Here is an 18,156-nt window from a genome sequence, read left to right on the forward strand (position 1 = left end):
GGGAAAGAGAAATCATCCCCCTAAGGGGGTATGACCACATTGTGAGCCCTTCTCCAGTCTCCTTTTTGGATTTTGAGCATACTCGCGCACACACACACCTTGGTATAACTTCAAGCTACTGAGTCTGGGACTGGAATGGCACTGGGATCCAACCACCTTAATCTCCACACCACCTGTTGGCCCCAGGTCAAGGTTATCTTAAAGAATGGCATAGTCTAACAGAATAGATTCCAGATAAGCTGGGAATGAGTGACATCACATCCTCTCCTTACCACACAACTGCATCTGCACATTTGTGAAGATAACACACAGGCATAAACACAATGCTTCACCTGGTATCTCCTCATCCCCAACTATGTGGCTAGGGGGCCCTGCATTCCCTGGCACAGCAGGGTTGTCCCGCTGGCTTGGGTGATCAACACGAATAGAGAGGACTCGCAGCAGGGGCAGGGCTCGCACGATGGCGCGTGTCAGCTCCAGGATGGGCAGTGGTGAGAACAGGTCACTGAGATGCAGGGCACGGAGGCGGCATCCAGCCTGGCCTGACAGGGCCCGCAGGCTATCCAATAGGCGAAAGATGTTAGAGCCCAGTCCTATGGTAGAAAAGAGAGATTAAGTCAGTCATGTGGGAATGTCAATGGGTGAGAGTGACAACTCCAAACATTATTACTGAATCTCGAGCTTTGGATCAGATGATTATTTAGAAACATGTTTTAGACTATTCACCCAGTATTGCTTTTTCTTCAGGTTACCAGTAAACTACTGACTACTACAGGGGTCATGCCCTTAGGAAGCAGTGGTTTGGGGCAATAATAGTATGCAAGATAGGATGCAGCAGGGCATTGTGCGGCTACCAGATGAATGACAGGCCCAGAAAGCAGCAGAGGCCTCAAGTTCTGGGTGCTGAGTAGCTTCCTGAAGAAGCTGGGCCTTAAAAAATATTCTGAATAGATGACAGTTACAGGTCACAAGAGAGTTGCAGAGGCTTGACTGCTTAGATGTGGGCTTAGGAAAGAGAGCCATAGATGGCAGGGCAGTGGAGTCTTTGTAGAAGGTCCTGAAAGCTGTGTTGTAGAGATGGTTTCATCTGCAGATCTTGGGGAACACCTGAAAATAGAGACACTGATCCCATAGAGAATGTGACAACCACATCCCATTGAAGAGTAGTAGGATCAAGAAAGGAAATGGCAGAAGCTTAATACCACAGACATAGTTCCTTAGAACCTATTCCCTCAACTCCCTTTGGACTGCAGGCTCCTAGACTTATTCAACTAAACTATCTAGCATCTACTAAAATTTTGCTTCACACTAGTAAGCACCACATGCTTCTCTTGCCCTATACAGCCTCGTGAGAACCTGATGGGAACTGGAAAAGTAGAGTAGTACGTAAGTACAAGGGATACCTAACGCTTAATCCAGTTTACATCAGTAAAATCTTTGTAATTGAGTCCTAAAGAACACAAAGGGCATTCTTAAAGAGAGGGAGTAGTGTATCAGAACAAACTTGGCACCTAGGGGCTTGAATGAGAAGAGTGACCAATTGTAAGTGGAATATAGTCAGCATTGCTAATGTGTAAAGTATAGGGGGCAGGAGTATTAAAGATATGACTAGAAGATGAGAACATGAACGAGGTAAAGTTAAGTACAGTGGAGTCAGGTGGTGGCACAGTAGTAAAGTGTGATGCTCTGTGGGGCAGTCCATGTAGGACTGTGCAAGTCTGGAACCCTCCCTGAGTAATCTGAGCACAAGCTTGCCCAGGAGCCAGGGCTGGCTGAAGGCTAGGGGCAGAGAATGTCATCAAGACCCTATTGGGGGGAACCAGCAGTTAGCGTAATGGCTATGTCGCTGCACTCCCACGTAGTCGACCGCGGTTTGCGTCTTGGACCCGGTGGCTTAAATCTCACACCGAGCGCGTGTGCGTGCGTGCCCAAGATCCCGAGAGGAGAATGGAGGAGAAGGGATTGCGGCGTGACCATCTCCCCTGGGGGGTGATTTCTCGCTTTCTGTCTCTATGTCTCTGTCTGATAGCGAAAAAAAAAAAAAAAAAAAAAAAACCAACCACCAAAAAAAAAAAAAAAAAAAAAAAAAAAAAAAAAAAAAGACCCTATTGGGGATCAACTCCATGAAAAACAGCAAGCTCTGTTCAGAAAGCCAGGCCCCACATGACAACTGCTTCAAGTCCCCAGCCCAGTCAGCCTGAAACATACAAAGCACAGGATCTCACAGGGTTGAGGTGTAGAGGAAGGGGACTGGTACATGGCTGGACTACCATGGAGGGAGTGTGGTTGCTCACGGAAGAAATGAAGTGTGACAGGGAGCACTGAAGGGCTTTTAGATGAATGGGTCAGGTCTACATTTCTGAAAGAATGTAAGAACTACAGTGCAGATATGGATGATATGGTATGGAGCCAAAAAACAATCCAGGAAAAGAGTAAGGGCAATCTGAATTAGGATGTAGAGATGAACAGATCTGTGGTATGCTGGAGGACTTCAAGAAGTTCATGGAAAATAGGATTAAATTTCAGGTTTATATTGTTGCAAAAATGCTGACATCCATGTGTAATATCTTTATAAAGCATTTTGGGGGCCTGATGGTGCAACAGTAATACTTGCTTTGCAAGGCTGACCCATATGCTTACATTCCAGGTTTATGTCCAGAGACCTCCCTGAGTACGCTGGGCACATATATGCCCATAAACGGGCTGGCTGGGAATAGATTGTGGCACTAAGACCCTTTTGGATGCACTGTCTCTCACTCATGGAAGAAATAAACTTAAACAAACAAACAAGAAAAAACAGCCATGCATTTTCCAGGAAGTTTTTGAAGACCTCTTGAATGTTATAAGAGAATCCATGGTTCTTTGGGCACAGGAATCAACTGACGTCACTGTAGAACAGAAACATCAGTATAGAGTGAAGAGGGTGCATTCAGGTTTACAGGTTATTAAGTGAATGATGTCTAGCAGTTAGATAAACTGGTCTGGAAATTCCCAAGAAAGATCTGGGCAGTCACTGAATGGGTAGCCTTCAGCATAATTGACCTCTGAAGCCATAGAGGATGGATTACATTATCAGGAAGAGTGTAAGGTGGGAGAGCAAGGAATTCACAATAGTAAGAGGTAAGTAATGTCCAGAGAGGGAGAAGAAAAAAGAGTTTTGAGGGAGAAGTATTTCACAAAGAACTGTAAATGGCATTCAGAGTTAATGTAAGATGAGGACTGAACAGTATACTCTGGATTTAGTAACAGGAGGACCTAGTTCCTTTTCAATGCAGTGACAAGGGTGTAAATGAGAAGCAAATAGCACAGATGATTAAGTTTGTGAAGAGCGGGAGAGTAAGATGGTCAATATGGGAGAGGGTGGTGGTAGTGGTGGTGATGTAATCTTTAAATGCTGGTGAGAGAGTAGGGAGGCAGCATAAATAGTGTTTTTTCTTTGCATGGATTCTCAAGTCAGGTTGTCTGGGTTTGAATCCTGACTCTACAATTTTACAGTTAGGGTACCCTTGGTAAGTTACTTGAACTCATAGGGTCTGATACATTGTTGGTATATCAAGAATACATAAAATATGCCAGATAAACCAAGCAGTATATAAAAATTAGTACTTGCATTTTAGTACTAATGCATTGAGAAACAAGCTTCCCTAAGGTGGGAGGTATGGATCCAGAGCACAGGTGGAAGGATTAGCTTTAGATAGGATGGTGATCCCTTCCACTGTGGTAGAGAAAAGGATAAGTGCAGGTGTTAAGAGTGTTAACAGATTGGTTAACAATAAGTATTTATGTGTGATGACTTCTGTTTTCCCTGTTAAGTAGGCGAGGGCATCTGAGAAAGGTTTTTGAAATGGTAGAGTAAGAATGGGGAACGGATACGACACACACAGTAAGAGTTCTTATAAAGTTGATGACCACGAATGAATAGCAGCACTAACCTGCACAACTGTGTGATTTTTCCCCCCTAGCAGTGTCCAGCAATGTAGGCAGATTGATGGATTTAGTAGAGTTGAAGTTTTGCTAGCTGGGCCCAAGCAGGTGAGAAATACTGCCTGTAGGTTGCTGGTCTGGTTAAAATTGTGTCCCACCCCTCCTTGTGTGGACAGCTGCTCTGATGACTAGTGTGACCCAACCCGTTCTGACTGCATAAACTATGCTCCCACCTGCCCTTGAATGGTCTCCCATATCAAAAAGTGCATATTCAAGCTGCAACTGACTTGTATCATTGTCCCTCAGAAACCTGTCTCCAACAATTAATTGGGCCTAGAGACCTTTCTTCCTTTCTCCTGCACCTCAGAGACTACTTCTTTTGTGTGTGCCAATACACGGCCACATCTCCAGCTGCCTGGTCATATCCTCAAATCTCTCCCTGCCAACATCCCTCCCCGCCCCCCCTCCAGAATTAGGCACACAGCTGGTGCTCTGGGGAGATAAAAGCCCAGCCCCTGCCCCTCTAGGGTGCTCACCATTGTAGGAGAGTGTGAGGCTCTCCAGAGACACCCAGGAGCTCAGCAGGTGGCATAGTGTCAGAGCTGCCTCCGTGGAGAGTGGAACTGTGAACAACTCCAAAGTGGAGATGCTACGGAATCGCTGGGAGGCCTCTAGTGCTGGAAGCCCCAGGCAGCTGGGATCTGATCCATCCAAAGCTCCACAAGCCACTTCCCCTATTTCCATCTCCTCACCATCCTCTTTCTCACCAGCCATAATAAACAAGAATACATAAAATATGCCAGACAAACCAAGCAGTATATAAAAATTAGTACTTGCATTTTAGTACTAATGCATTGAGAAACAAGCTTCCCTAAGGTGGGAGGTATGGATCCAGAGCACAGGTGGAAGGATTAGCTTTAGATAGGATGGTGATCCCTTCCACTGTGGTAGAGAAAAGGATAAGTGCAGGTGTTAAGAGTGTTAACAGATTGGTTAACAATAAGTATTTATGTGTGATGACTTCTGTTTTCCCTGTTAAGTAGGCGAGGGCATCTGAGAAAGGTTTTTGAAATGGTAGAGTAAGAATGGGGAACGGATACGACACACACAGTAAGAGTTCTTATAAAGTTGATGACCATGAATGAATAGCAGCACTAACCTGCACAACTGTGTGATTTTTCCCCCCTAGCAGTGTCCAGCAATGTAGGCAGATTGATGGATTTAGTAGAGTTGAAGTTTTGCTAGCTGGGCCCAAGCAGGTGAGAAATACTGCCTGTAGGTTGCTGGTCTGGTTAAAATTGTGTCCCACCCCTCCTTGTGTGGACAGCTGCTCTGATGACTAGTGTGACCCAACCCGTTCTGACTGCATAAACTATGCTCCCACCTGCCCTTGAATGGTCTCCCATATCAAAAAGTGCATATTCAAGCTGCAACTGACTTGTATCATTGTCCCTCAGAAACCTGTCTCCAACAATTAATTGGGCCTAGAGACCTTTCTTCCTTTCTCCTGCACCTCAGAGACTACTTCTTTTGTGTGTGCCAATACACGGCCACATCTCCAGCTGCCTGGTCATATCCTCAAATCTCTCCCTGCCAACATCCCTCCCCGCCCCCCCTCCAGAATTAGGCACACAGCTGGTGCTCTGGGGAGATAAAAGCCCAGCCCCTGCCCCTCTAGGGTGCTCACCATTGTAGGAGAGTGTGAGGCTCTCCAGAGACACCCAGGAGCTCAGCAGGTGGCATAGTGTCAGAGCTGCCTCCGTGGAGAGTGGAACTGTGAACAACTCCAAAGTGGAGATGCTACGGAATCGCTGGGAGGCCTCTAGTGCTGGAAGCCCCAGGCAGCTGGGATCTGATCCATCCAAAGCTCCACAAGCCACTTCCCCTATTTCCATCTCCTCACCATCCTCTTTCTCACCAGCCACAATAAAAACAAAGTCATATAGGTCTTCAGACTCTGCACCAGACCCCTGACGAGTGCGAGCACCCTTCTTCCCAGCAGCTCGCTTGAAACGCTTTAGGGGCTTAGGCTGTGGGGCTGAGTTTGCTGGAGCCCGTTTGGATGAGGATGTGGACGAGGAGGCAGAGGAGGTGGCAGCTGGAGCTGAGGGTGGCCTCTTGGTGCCAGGAGCCTCATGAGAGGTGGCTGGAGGGTGCGGCTCCTTCTTAGGGTCTGTCCCGCCTACTGTCAGGCTCTCCTGGGTACTTCGGCGTGTAACCCGAGTGGCAGGTGCAGCTCCCGGCACCTGCTTGGCTTCATTCTTTCGCCGGCTAGCCATGAGGGCTGCGGCACATCGCTCAGCAGCATCCCGGCGAGGCCGGCGCGAACCCAACAAGAGGGACCCTTCATCTCGGGATGGGGCCCGGCCTCGAGAAACCTCTCCACAGAGGCGACAGGGTGGCCCACCAGGGCCTGGCTGCCAGAAGCCAGCACTCATGGTGAGGATAAGGATGAACAAGGCTGACTCGGGCACAGGCCAGGAGTACAGCGACACTTGACTGACAGCCCCATGGTGAATGAGCTGATGCAACAGCTGTCGAAGTGACTGCTGGGCAGCCACATCAGAGAATAGCAGGTGGCGGAATTTAAGGGTGTGCAAAGAACTGGCCAGGGTCTCCAGCACCCTGCGGTTGGGCTCAGCCACCAGCTCGGTTGCACCCTGTAGCATGTTGCAGATGGTGAGCTGGCGGACATGGCGGGAGCTGTGCAGGAGAGGTGAGAAGCGCTGGTCACAAAGTCGTCTGTCGGAAGACACATCAATGGTCCCACGTAGAACATGGGAAAAAAAGGCTTCCATAAACTTGGCTCGCCAACAGGTCACACTCTGAAAGCAGATAACATGCCAGACAGCCATGATACTAAGGAGTGCTAACCAAGAAACTTATCCCTATTACCCCCAACCCTTGCAAAAGCGAATTATTTCCTGAGCCAGGCAACAATCTGTTTAAAGTTTATTTTTTCCATGAGCAAAAGAGAGAACACTCTTCAACAGGGTCTTGACACTGTGATCCATGCCCAGCCTGCTCCAGATCATGGCATATGTGCCTGGCATACTGAGGGAGGTCTCCAGACACAAACCTGGAACCTTCCCAAGTGGGTCAGTATTTACTCCTATGCCACCATCCAGCCCCTGTAAATAATTTACTTAATCTTCATATTTTGGGTGGGGATATGTATTATTAGGCCCATATTATAGGTAAGAAAATAGGCACTGGGACCAGAGGGTGGCATGGTGGTTAAGATACTGAACTCCCATGTGACTGACCATTGTCCAAGTTCTGGACCTAGCAGCTTGCTTTTGCATTTTTCCTTGCTCTGTCTCTTTCTGGTCATGCTAAAAAATAGTAAGAATTGGGGCCAGCAGATGGCGTGGTGGTTGGGTGTGCTTGACTCCCACATGGTCGACTGCAGTTCAAGTCCTGGTCCTCCAGGTGGCTTGCTTTCTCACTTTCTCTCTCTCCCTCTCTGGTCAAATTAAAAAACAAGTAAATAAAGTTAAATAAAACAATTCTTAAAAAAGAAATAGTAAAACTATGGGGACCAGTGGGTGGCATGGTGGTTAAGGTGCTAGACACTCCCACATGGTTCGAGTCCTGGACCTGGTGGCTTGCTTTCTCACTTACCCTCCCTCTTTATTTTTCCCTCTGTCTCTCTCTCTGGTCAAATTAAAAATAAATAAATGAATAAATAAAATTAAAGAAATAATTCTTTTTTTTTTTGAGAGGTTTCTGCTATAGGGCACGTGCGCTCGCCAGACAGACAGAGAGAGACATAGAGACAGAAAGCGAGAAATCACCCCCCAGGGGGGATGGTCACGCCACAATCCCTTCTCCTCCATTCTTAACTGCTGGTTCCCAAGAAATAATTCTTAAAAAGGAAAAAAAAAAAAAGTCCAATGGCAAGCCAGCCAGTAGCATGGTGGTAAAAGTGACTGGATCCGGGACCAGCAGTTAGCGTAATGGCTATGTCGCTGGACTCCCATGTAGTCGACTGCAGTTCAAGTCCTGGACCCGGTGGCTTAAAAACTCATGCCAGGCGCATGTGCGTGCGTGCGTGCCCAAGATCCCGAGAGGAGAATGGAGGAGAAGGAATTGTGGCATGGCCATCCCCCTGGGGGTTGATTTCTTGCTTTCTGTCTCTGTTTGGCGAGCGCTCACACTCTATAGAAAAAACAAAAAACAAAAAACTCTCTCTCAAAAAAAAAAAGTGACTGGATCCCACAAGGCCCACTGATGATGCATGTGCTTCCATGTCCAGAATCCCAAGAAGGGAAAAAGAGAAGAGATTGCCGTGCAGCCATCGCTCCTGGGGGTACCTTTTCACTCTCTCTAGTGAGTGCATGCATCATATAGCAAAAGTTCAAAAAACAAAACTTTCCCACTGCTTAGAGTTATTCTGAAATTCTTCAGTCTGGAAACAAAGCACTTCAATATGGCTTCTGCCTACATGAGAAGCTTACTTCCTACTTCTTGCTCATGTGAACGTTTGCTCTGGCCAAACTGGCCACCACACTGACCCATACCTGCCTTCTGTGTCTTTTCCTACATCTGCCAGAAGCGTTCTCCATTGCTGGATTATTTCATGAAAAGGACTTACCACTTTGGGGCTGTTTCTTATTGGGACCCTTCTGACACTGACTACTCAAGTCTAAAATGCTGCTACAGTCTCACGGTGTTGTTTCTTTGCTTGTATACATGTCCCAACCAGATTAGAAATTCTTAGGGGATCAGGAATATTTATTTTCTCCAAGGCAACAGTTATTTACTTTGAAGGATATGGAATTCTGATATGAATAATACACATGTATCAGACTATTTTGATGCAGTTAGAACTCTGATTTTTTTTTTTTTTTTGTGAGAGGTTTTTGCTATAGCGCGCGTGTGCTCGCCAGAAAGACAGAGACAAAGAGACAGAAAGTGAGAAATCACCCTCCAGGGGGGATGGCCATGCTGCAATCCCTTCTCTTCCATTTTTATCTCAGGATCTTGGGCGTGCATGCACATGTGCCCGGCGTTTAAGTCACCAGGTGTGGGACTCAAACTGAGGTCAACTACATGGGAGTCCAGTGACATAGCCATTATGCCAACTGCTGGTCCCAGTAGAACTCTGATTTTCAACCTTTAGTGCACGTTAGATTTTCCTATGGAGCTTTTTATTTTTTCAAAATCCATATGCCAAGTACCCAGAGTTGGTGATTCTGCATATTACATCCAAGGTAAGATCTGCACAACTTTATTTATTTGTTTATTTTTAGGGTACATTTGTTCACTGGGGAGAGATAGACAGAGAAGGAGAGTGAAAAATCATTCCCCGGGGAATGGCCACACAGGAATCCCTTCTATTCTGTCAGGACTTGGGGCATGCACACACACATGCCCAGCTTGTTTTTCAGGCCACAGGATCCGGGACTTGAACTGTTCAGTCAGTCATGTAGGATCCAGTCACCTTAACAACTGGCTGATTCATACACAGCTTTATTTTTTAAAACCTCCAAGGCCAGTTCCATAGCCTAGGGGTTAAGAGAACTATATCCCACATGGTCAACTGCGGTTCAAATCCTGGCCCTGGCAGCTTGAAAAGCACGCCAGGCACATGTACATGTGTTCCCAAAATCCCAGTAAGATGAAGAGATGGAGGATGAGAAATTGGAGTGTGACCATGCTTCATTGGGGGTTCACTTCCCCGCTCCCCACTACTCACATACATGCACACTCTGGCAAGTGTACATATCCTCTGGCAATTAAAAACAAACAAAAAACCTCAGGGACCAGCAGATGACATAATGATTTTATTGCTGGATTCCCATGTAGTCGACTGCAGTTGGAGTCACAGACCCAGCAGCTTGAAACCCAGCCGGGTGCGTGTGCATATGTGCCCAAAATCCTGAAAGGAGAATAGAGAAGGGACTGCAGGGTGGCTATCTCCCCCTGGGGAATGATTTCTTGCTGGACTTTTTTTTTAAACTTTATTTATTTGTTTATTTTAATTTGACCAGAGAGAGGGATGGGGGGGGGAGAGGGGGTGAGAGAGAGAGGGAGGGAACTTGAGAAAGCAAGTTGCCAGGTCTAGGACTTGAACTGCAGTCAGCCATGTGGGAGTCCAGTGCCCTTAACCACCATGCCACTTGCCAGCTCACCCCAGCATATTAAAATGCAAGTTTCACCCACCTCTGGACAACCTTTGGGATTACCTTTTAAATAGCAGTGGGCATAATGGCTATGTCACTGGACTCCCACATGGTCAACCACAGTTTGAGTCTCAGACCAAGGGGCTTAAACTCGTGCTGGGCGTGTGTGCCCAAGATCCTGAGAGGAGAACAGAGGAGAAAAGATTGCGGTATGGCTATCCCCCTGGGGATATCCCCCTGTCTCTCTGGTGAGCGAACACGCCCTATAGCAAAAACCTCTCAAAAAAAAAAAAAAATTAAAAAAAGCAAAACTTCACTAAGAAAAAAAATTTACACCCATTTTTTTTTTTTTTTAGTTTTTTGCCATTGGGCATATGTGTTTGTTAGAGAGAGACAAAGAAAAAGAGAAAGTGAGAAATCACCCCCAGGGGGGATAGCCACACTGCAATCCTTTCTCCTCCATTCTCCATTCTCCTCTTGGGACTTTGGGCATGCACGCACATGCGCCTGTTATGATTTTGAAGCTGCAAGGTCTGGGACTTGAACTGCAGTTGGCCATTTGGGAGTCCAGTACTTTAACCATCATACCATCTGCTGATCCCGACTTTTCCATTTTTCATTATTAATGGTATCGCACATTTTTCACTTTACTGGAGATTTCTATGTTTCATGATATCCAAATAAATCTTTACTCATTTTATTCTACTGGGATGTTCATCTTTTTCTTTCTGTGTCCCTTTGTTTTGTAAATGTTACTGCAAATCTTTCCCAGTTAATTTATCTTTAAAAATTATTTATGGTGTTAGCATTTTGTGTGGTTGAATAGTCAATATTTTCTGGTTCCATCTATTTAATAACTAGTACTCTCTCCATCCTTAGATTAGATATCAAGTCACATTTATACTGTTTTACTGCTTTTATTTTTTGTGATTTAATCTTCAATCCATATAGATATTGAGTATATTATAAAGGCTCTAATTTTATTTTTTCCAAGTGGTTAACCAGTTGCTAGAGAACCATTTATTAAAAATAACCCTTCATTTCCCCATTCTCTTTGTACACATTAATACTACACAGTTTGAAACACTATTGCTTTATAAGCAATCTGAAACTAGATCTATATTGCTCACTGTTGTATGCTTACAACTTGGCACAGTGCCTAGAATTGAGCATACACTCAGTAAATGTCTCTGAATTATGAGTGAGGTAAAGTTTACTGCTACAAAAGTAGGAAGCAGAGGGAGACACCCCTTGGAATAGATATGTTCCAAATCAGGTCCCCTCCCTAAGAGACTACTGAGCCACCAAGCATGAGGCCTCTTAAGTGTACTGAAAAGCTTTGAGCCAAGAAAACAGAATACTGAACATTCTTTTCCAGGAAGCTGCAGATGATATTGGAAAAGCAAGCCTTTTCCAAGAGAAAGTTACTATAATCTTTATCACCTGCTGATGGTCGACCATACTGCTTGAGAAACTGGGACAAAATGAATCTTTGAAAATGCAGAGGTCAGCCATGGTGGCGTATTGGTAGTGTGCCACTCTACAATGGTGGATCCATATGGAAGATTGGGGCTCACTTTCTGAGTTGACCTGTGTGTGCTGGGTGTGCATACACTTTCCTGCAATTCTGGCAGACTAGGAAGGCTGGAGGGAGGATCACAGTGTGAGACCTTGATGAGGGTATCTATCTTCTCTTTCTCTCTCATGGAAGAAATAAACTTTAAAAGATGGCAAGAAGCCATAACTGTATTCTAATATTCTTGCATCCACTTCTCCTCCTCCTAAGGCGTAGCGTGGGAGGATTTTATTGGGCTTCAGTGTCCTCATCCTGAACTCCAAGGGTTGCAGTCCAGATCCGGAAGTGGAAAAACTGAAGGATATGGGGCTGAACGTTACTGAACTCAATGTGTCCCAGAAATTAAACCTCTGATTCCTGATAACTTTTTATTTTTTCAATCATTTGGCTTATTCACCATATAAAGCGCAGTCCAAATACTACTTCCTAGGAAAGATTTTCTTGTTCCTTTCTCCTTCAATCTCCTTGCTATTTTCTATCAAACTACATATCCTATCATATGCGAACTATTTGTAGATTTTCCAATTAAACTGGTAGTCTTCAAGATTAGTGACTGGGCTGGCCTCTCAGTGCAGCAGTTAGGCGCTGTACAGAGGAAGTCAAATCTCACATGTCTGACCAGGATTCAAGTCCTGACCCTGTCAGCTTGAAACAAATGCTGGCATGTGCAGGTACCCAGGATTCTGATGGAATAGAGAACTGGAGGAAAAAGGGGGTGAGAGGGAGGTGCTCTCTCCATCTTATGCACATGTACCCTCTGGCATTAAGAAAAGGGGGGATTAGGGATTATTTCTGTACTTTTGATATATAGTAGAAGATTTGTGGTAAGTCTTAATAAATGTTGAACTAAATTTATGCTGTCATCTAATTATGAAGCAGCTGAAGAAATTGTGCTTAAATGAGAGCTCCAATGAATTCTCTATCAATCAGTAAATACTGGAATCTCAAGGCTAAAAGAAGTCCTGAAAATAAGCTTGTCCAACCCCTTTTATAATGCTGAACTCCCTATACATCATTGTGTCGAACAGTTATCCAGACTCTTATTTGAATACTTAGTGATAGGAAATCTATTACCCCTGGAATTAGCTTGTTTTATCCAGAGTTTAAAAGTTTTACACTCAATTTAGCAAAATGTATCCTCCTTTAGCTTCCATCCTGAACAAGTCCTACTCCCTCTTTTAATGTGACAACTACTCATATATTTCAAGACAGTTCATCTCTTCTATTTTTCAGAAAAACATCTTCAGTCTTCCAAATGTGACTCACATTTTGTGGCTTTGACTTCTTTTTCTACACTACAGAGGCAGCTGACCACTGCAAAGCCAGGGGACGACTGTCCTTCAGTTTATGTTATATCTACATTTCATTCACACAGCTCATAGGACCGTCATTATTAGTGACTTCAGCACATTGTGAGTTAAATCCCCCTTAATCTTTTTTTTTTTTTTTTTCTTAATTAGCTACTGCTAAGACAGGCCCCTCCACACCCTACTCTGAAGCCATGCCACTGGAATTTTTTAGACTCAATGAAGAGTTGGTTTATTTTGTTAAATTTCATTTTGTTAGACTTGACTACTCTGCCAACTCTGTCAAGAACTCTAGGAATTCTGGCTTTGCTATCCATGTGATCACTATCCTTCCCTGTTCTGTGTACCCTGCAAACATGGTGAGCAAGCAAGTGAATGACAAAAGTCAAATGGGCGGGAACCAGCAGTTGGCGTAATGGCTATGTCGCTGGACTCCCACGTAGTCGACCGCGGTTCATGTCCCGGACCCGGTGGCTTAAAACTCAGGCCGGGCGCGTGTGCGTGTGTGCCCAAGATCCTGAGAGGAGAATGGAGGAGAAGGGATTGTGGCGTGACCATCCCCCCTGGGGGGTGATTTCTCGCTTTCTGTCTCTATGTCTCTCTCTGTCTGTCTGTCTGTTTGGCGAGTGCACGCGCCCTACAGTGAAAATCTCTCAAAAAAAAAAAAAGAAAAAAAAAAAAAAGACAAATGAAAAAGAAAAAAAAAAAAAAAGTCAAATGGGCCAAAATCTGTGACAAGCCACCAGAGCCCTCCTCTCAGATCCATGCCATCTGGCCCCTGCACTTTACTCAGTTTGTGTACTATTCCTGCTTTCACTGTGCAACATCAGGCCAGAGTTCTGCGTGGTTCTTAACTTACTTCCAAACTGGAAGGCCTTGTCTTCATCAGCTCATCCCAGAGTCGGCGCCAGATAGCCTGAGTAGAGAGGCCTGTAGGAGAAATATCACACTTACTTTGCTGCTTATTGGTCACCATGAATAAAGTACATCAGCCTTTCGTGTTGTTCTCTGGGTTCATAGGGACAATATGACAGACTGGTTCAGAGCATTAGCTCTAAAGGCAGATTGCTTGGGTTTGAGTACCAGCAAATTATATTCTAGCTGTGAAACCTTGGAAAGTTACTTAATTTCTCTGTACCTCAGTTTCCTCATTCATAAAATATAGTTAATAATGGGACCAGCAGTTAGTGTAATGGCTATGTCGCTGGACTCCCATGTAGTCGACTGCGGTTTGTGTCCCAGAACCGGTGGCTTAAACTGATGCCGGGCGCGTGTGCGTGTGTGCCCAAGATCCCGAGAGGAGAATAGAGGAGAAGGGATTGCGGCATGGCCATACCCCCTGGGGGGTGATTTCTCGCTTTCTGTCTCTCTGTCTCTCTCTGTCTGGCAAGTGCACGCGCCCTATAGAAAAAACCTCTCAAAAAAAAAATATATATATATAGTTAATAATAGCTATTAGGTTGTCAGGAAAGTCATGATGTGTTTTTCTGTTTTTCGATGCAAAAATGCATTACTGACTTTCCCAACAACCCAATATTTCATAGGGTGGTTTAAAGGACTAAATGAATAAGTTGCTCTGTGTAAAGTGCCTAGGACTGTGCTTGGCACATCAGGTACAGGTAGAATTTAGCTACTAACAGATGTGTCAAATGAGGGAAGGCAGCTTGATAAAACAGAAACACTAAAATTTAGGGCTGCCCTGTAGCCTGTGGTTAAGGCAGTAAGATCTCACATGGCTGACCACTGTTTGAGTCCTGGTCCCCGGAGCTTGAGAAACATACCAGGCATTTGTGCATGCATGCCTAAAGTCCTGACAGAGGGAGAAATGGAGTGACCACACCTCATGGGGCAGTGTTCTTTCCCTGGTGAGCTTATACAACTTTTAGTAATTAAAAAGGGGGCAGGGGCATAGGGGCAACAGGTGGTTAAGGCACTGAATTCTACATGGCTGACGGCAATTCGAGTCTTGGACCTGGAAGCTTGAAAAATATGCCAGGCACATGTGGATGCATGCCCAAAATCCTAAGAGGAGAATGGATATGAAGGGATTGTGGAGTAGCCATCCTCCCTTGGGAATATTTCTCATTTGCTCTCTGTCTCTATCCTGTGAGTGCACCTGCCCTATGGAAAAAATATTTAAAAAATAAGAAGAAAAGCTAAAATTCAGAAGATCTGGGTTCTAGTTATAGCTTTGCTATTAATTATGGTGTGCCTGTTTCTCACTTTTACCAGTATAATAGGGATCATATATTTGCTTTTGTGTTTCAAAGGACACTTGTGAGGAGTCAGATAATAAGGTAGGTGTGAGGGTACTTTCTGAAAGGCATGAAGTTCTACGAGAAATCAGGTGTAATATTTACCTGAAGAACATCATGGAGCCTTGCTCATAATCACTGAGAAAGAGACAAAAATATACTTACCTTTTTTGAGGGCAGTTTCCTCAATCCTCTCCAAGTAATATATATTGAGCAGAGGTAAGATGCTTTGAAGTATTGGGCCTGGGAGGGCTACAAAAACCAAAACACAAAGTTTACTTTCCCCCCACCCCCCAGGGTTCCAAGCATGATTTATTCTATTGGAAAGGAAAATGGAGTGGTAAACTTCTCATTTGACAAATGGAGCCTGTAGAAGCTAATCTAAATCTATTCCAAACCCTGGTTCACTTATCTTCAGTCACTCAGTTGGCAGCTGGAATTTCAGAAGCAAGGTGAAATAATCCCACAAAACAAGATGACATGCTCATTTAGAAGCTGGTCAATTCACTTCTACTCAATTATAATGAACTATTCTATTGATGTGTTAAAATGGCCCTACTGAATATATGTGATAAAAAAAGTCCTTCAAAATCTGCCCTACTAACTTCTGCTCCCTGCTTTTTGCTTCCTATACTTTAGCATGCTGAACTACCTTTTTCAGGTAAATATGTTATGTGGCTGTCTCCCTCTGTGCCTTTGTCGTGCTGTTCTCTCCAACAGGAATATTCTTTCTTCTTTCAGCATATCAACTACTCATGTTTCAAGTATCACATGTCCTTTACTAAGCCTTTCCTTAATTCCCTTCCCATTCTTCCAGATTGACCACTTTTATCCTTAGGGCCACCACTATACCCTGAACTAGTACTTTTCCTATGAGAAAGAGAGACAATTAGTTTCTATGCTCTAAATTCGATATGGCTTAAATACAAAACCTGCTCTTGCCAACTTCTCTGACAGTCATTATATTGGGTTGCTGGAAAAGTCATGAGGTATTTTTCCTGTTTTTCTATGCAAAAATGCATCATGATTTTTCCAACAACCCTATAGTAGTTAATGGGTTTAATCTCTGGAACTGAACGAATCTGGATGAAACCCTGACTGAACCACTTACTTAAATGAATCCTTGGACAAGTTATTTCACTTCTTTAAGCCTCAGTTTCCTCAATTTTAAAATGAAAGTAATACTAACTACCTCATGACATTGTGAAGATTAAAGGAGATTATGTTTTAATCTGTTTAAAATAATGCTGGCCATAATAAGCTCAATACATTTTGGGTGTGATTATTTTTATCCTGTCAAAATCATCTATGTCCTACCAAGCACAAGTCTAAGGATCCCGAAATATGCCAAAACTTCCATTCCAGGATCTCCTTTTTATCTTTCCTTACAGAATAACTGAATCTTGGTATCTAAGAATCTAGTACAGTTATTATGAATTCAGTGCCTCTGCTGAGTGAAAGTGTTAATTTCCTATGCTCTTACACTCATATAGACCCCATCACCTTTCATCTAGACTATGTCACAGCCTAACTGCTCTCCTTGTCCTCAGGGTCTCTAGTTTCTTTTCATCCTGTTCTTGGTAATCACACTCCCCTCTTCAAAACCCTTCAGTGCTGTCTGTTGCGTTCAAAATAAAGTCCAAACTCCACACCTAACAGTCAAGGTAAAATACACCTTATTCTACTAAGTGTCCTCGCAGTACCCTTTCCTGTGTCTATACTCACCCCACCTACACCCCATTCCTTACACAAAGCAATGTTAGTTCACCACCTCCAGAAAGCCATTCCTGGCTGTTAGCCCACATTGAGACCTTCATCCAAAGTAGCAATGCTTAGCAGATCTCTACCTTGACCCTTCAGAAAGATCTTTCTCGATTCAGCTTTTTCTGTAACTGTTTACCTGATCTAGGCCTACAGGAGCTCTTCCTCCCCCTGTGTTCTCTCGACTTGGGTGGGGGCTCAAGAAGCAATAAGCATGGTGTGTACAGCAGTGGTGGGAAGAGGGGAGGAGCACTGGCAACTGATTGTTTTGGGGAGAAGAGGCCAAGTAGAAAGTTCCTTATCCCCTTTCCCTCCAATCTGCTTCCATCTGACAGCCACAGGAATTCTCATCCCCCATCACCACCAGCTCCTCTCTTCCTTTCCTCAGTCCTCTAAAGCCAGGCTCTTCCTTCCTTCCAGCCTATACCTTTAATGCTGCTTCTTCCCAACTTGAGGCCTCCACACCCACTCACTTCCCCTTCTGGTCAGGTGTAACATCCCAGAGCTCCAGGCTGACACAGCCAGACCCACCCTGCCTTCTTTCACACCCCCTACTTTTCCAGGCCCCTGCTCAGCTGCACCCAGACTCCTCTCCCATTGCCCACGAGTTGCACTGACCCTTCCTTCTCTCAGCTGCTGGCACCGGCCTGCACACTCCTCCCACAGGACTTGAAGGTCCTTCCCCACCCCCCACTACAGGAAGGCACTGGGGCCTCTTCAGTGTGGGCGCTTCACTCTACACGAGGGCCTCCCTCACCACCCTCCTCAGGCCTGTGGCTCTTCTGGTGTCCCAAACCCCTAGACTCTAGGGGCCCGTCCTTACCATGCAAACCAAGCCCCGGTGTGGTGCTGGCATTCAAGTCCTCACTCCAGACCAGCTCAGGGCCCAGGGCCTTCCTCCGGACAGACGCCATCCCCGCCCCAAGGCCTCCTCGTGGAACACCTCCTCCCCTCCCACAGGCCCTGAGCCACTCTCCCACCCCCAGGGCCCCCGCGGCCTGGCCTGCTGGCCTGCGCTGGCCTGGCCGGACTGGGCCCTGGCCTCAGGACCCCACCCCTCATCCAAAGGCTCTGGGCCCAAGGCCTCCCTTGTCCCAGGCCGCCAGGCCTGCTCCGCAAAGTCCTCACTGTCCCCTCTCCCTCTGGTCACCGGTGCTCCCTCGGCGGGCCGGCCTCCCTCACAGCTGCCAGGCCAAGGCCAGCGG

The 18,156-nt window shown here is 45.3% G+C and overlaps 1 protein-coding gene across 2 annotated transcripts in view; it reads right to left on the minus strand.

Annotated features, from left to right (window-relative positions):
• Positions 1-18,156, minus strand: part of LRRC41 (leucine rich repeat containing 41) — a 22,720-nt gene that overhangs the window by 3,194 nt on the left and 1,370 nt on the right. The window contains exons 2-6 of one of the 2 annotated variants that reach the window (XM_014582426.2): positions 15,356-15,442; positions 13,795-13,865; positions 5,843-6,749; positions 4,461-4,691; positions 333-593 (exon numbers count right to left, since the gene is read on the minus strand). In XM_014582426.2, the coding sequence (XP_014437912.1) occupies positions 333-593; positions 4,461-4,691; positions 5,843-6,749; positions 13,795-13,865; positions 15,356-15,442 (1,557 nt within the window). Of the gene's footprint in view, positions 1-332; positions 594-4,460; positions 4,692-5,611; positions 6,750-13,794; positions 13,866-15,355; positions 15,443-18,156 lie in introns of both variants that reach the window. The other variant, XM_014582425.2, reaches the window with a different exon arrangement.

This window comes from Tupaia chinensis, unplaced genomic scaffold (genome assembly GCF_000334495.1).
Source record: "Tupaia chinensis unplaced genomic scaffold, TupChi_1.0 Scaffold143599_1, whole genome shotgun sequence".
Lineage (NCBI taxonomy): Eukaryota > Metazoa > Chordata > Mammalia > Scandentia > Tupaiidae > Tupaia > Tupaia belangeri.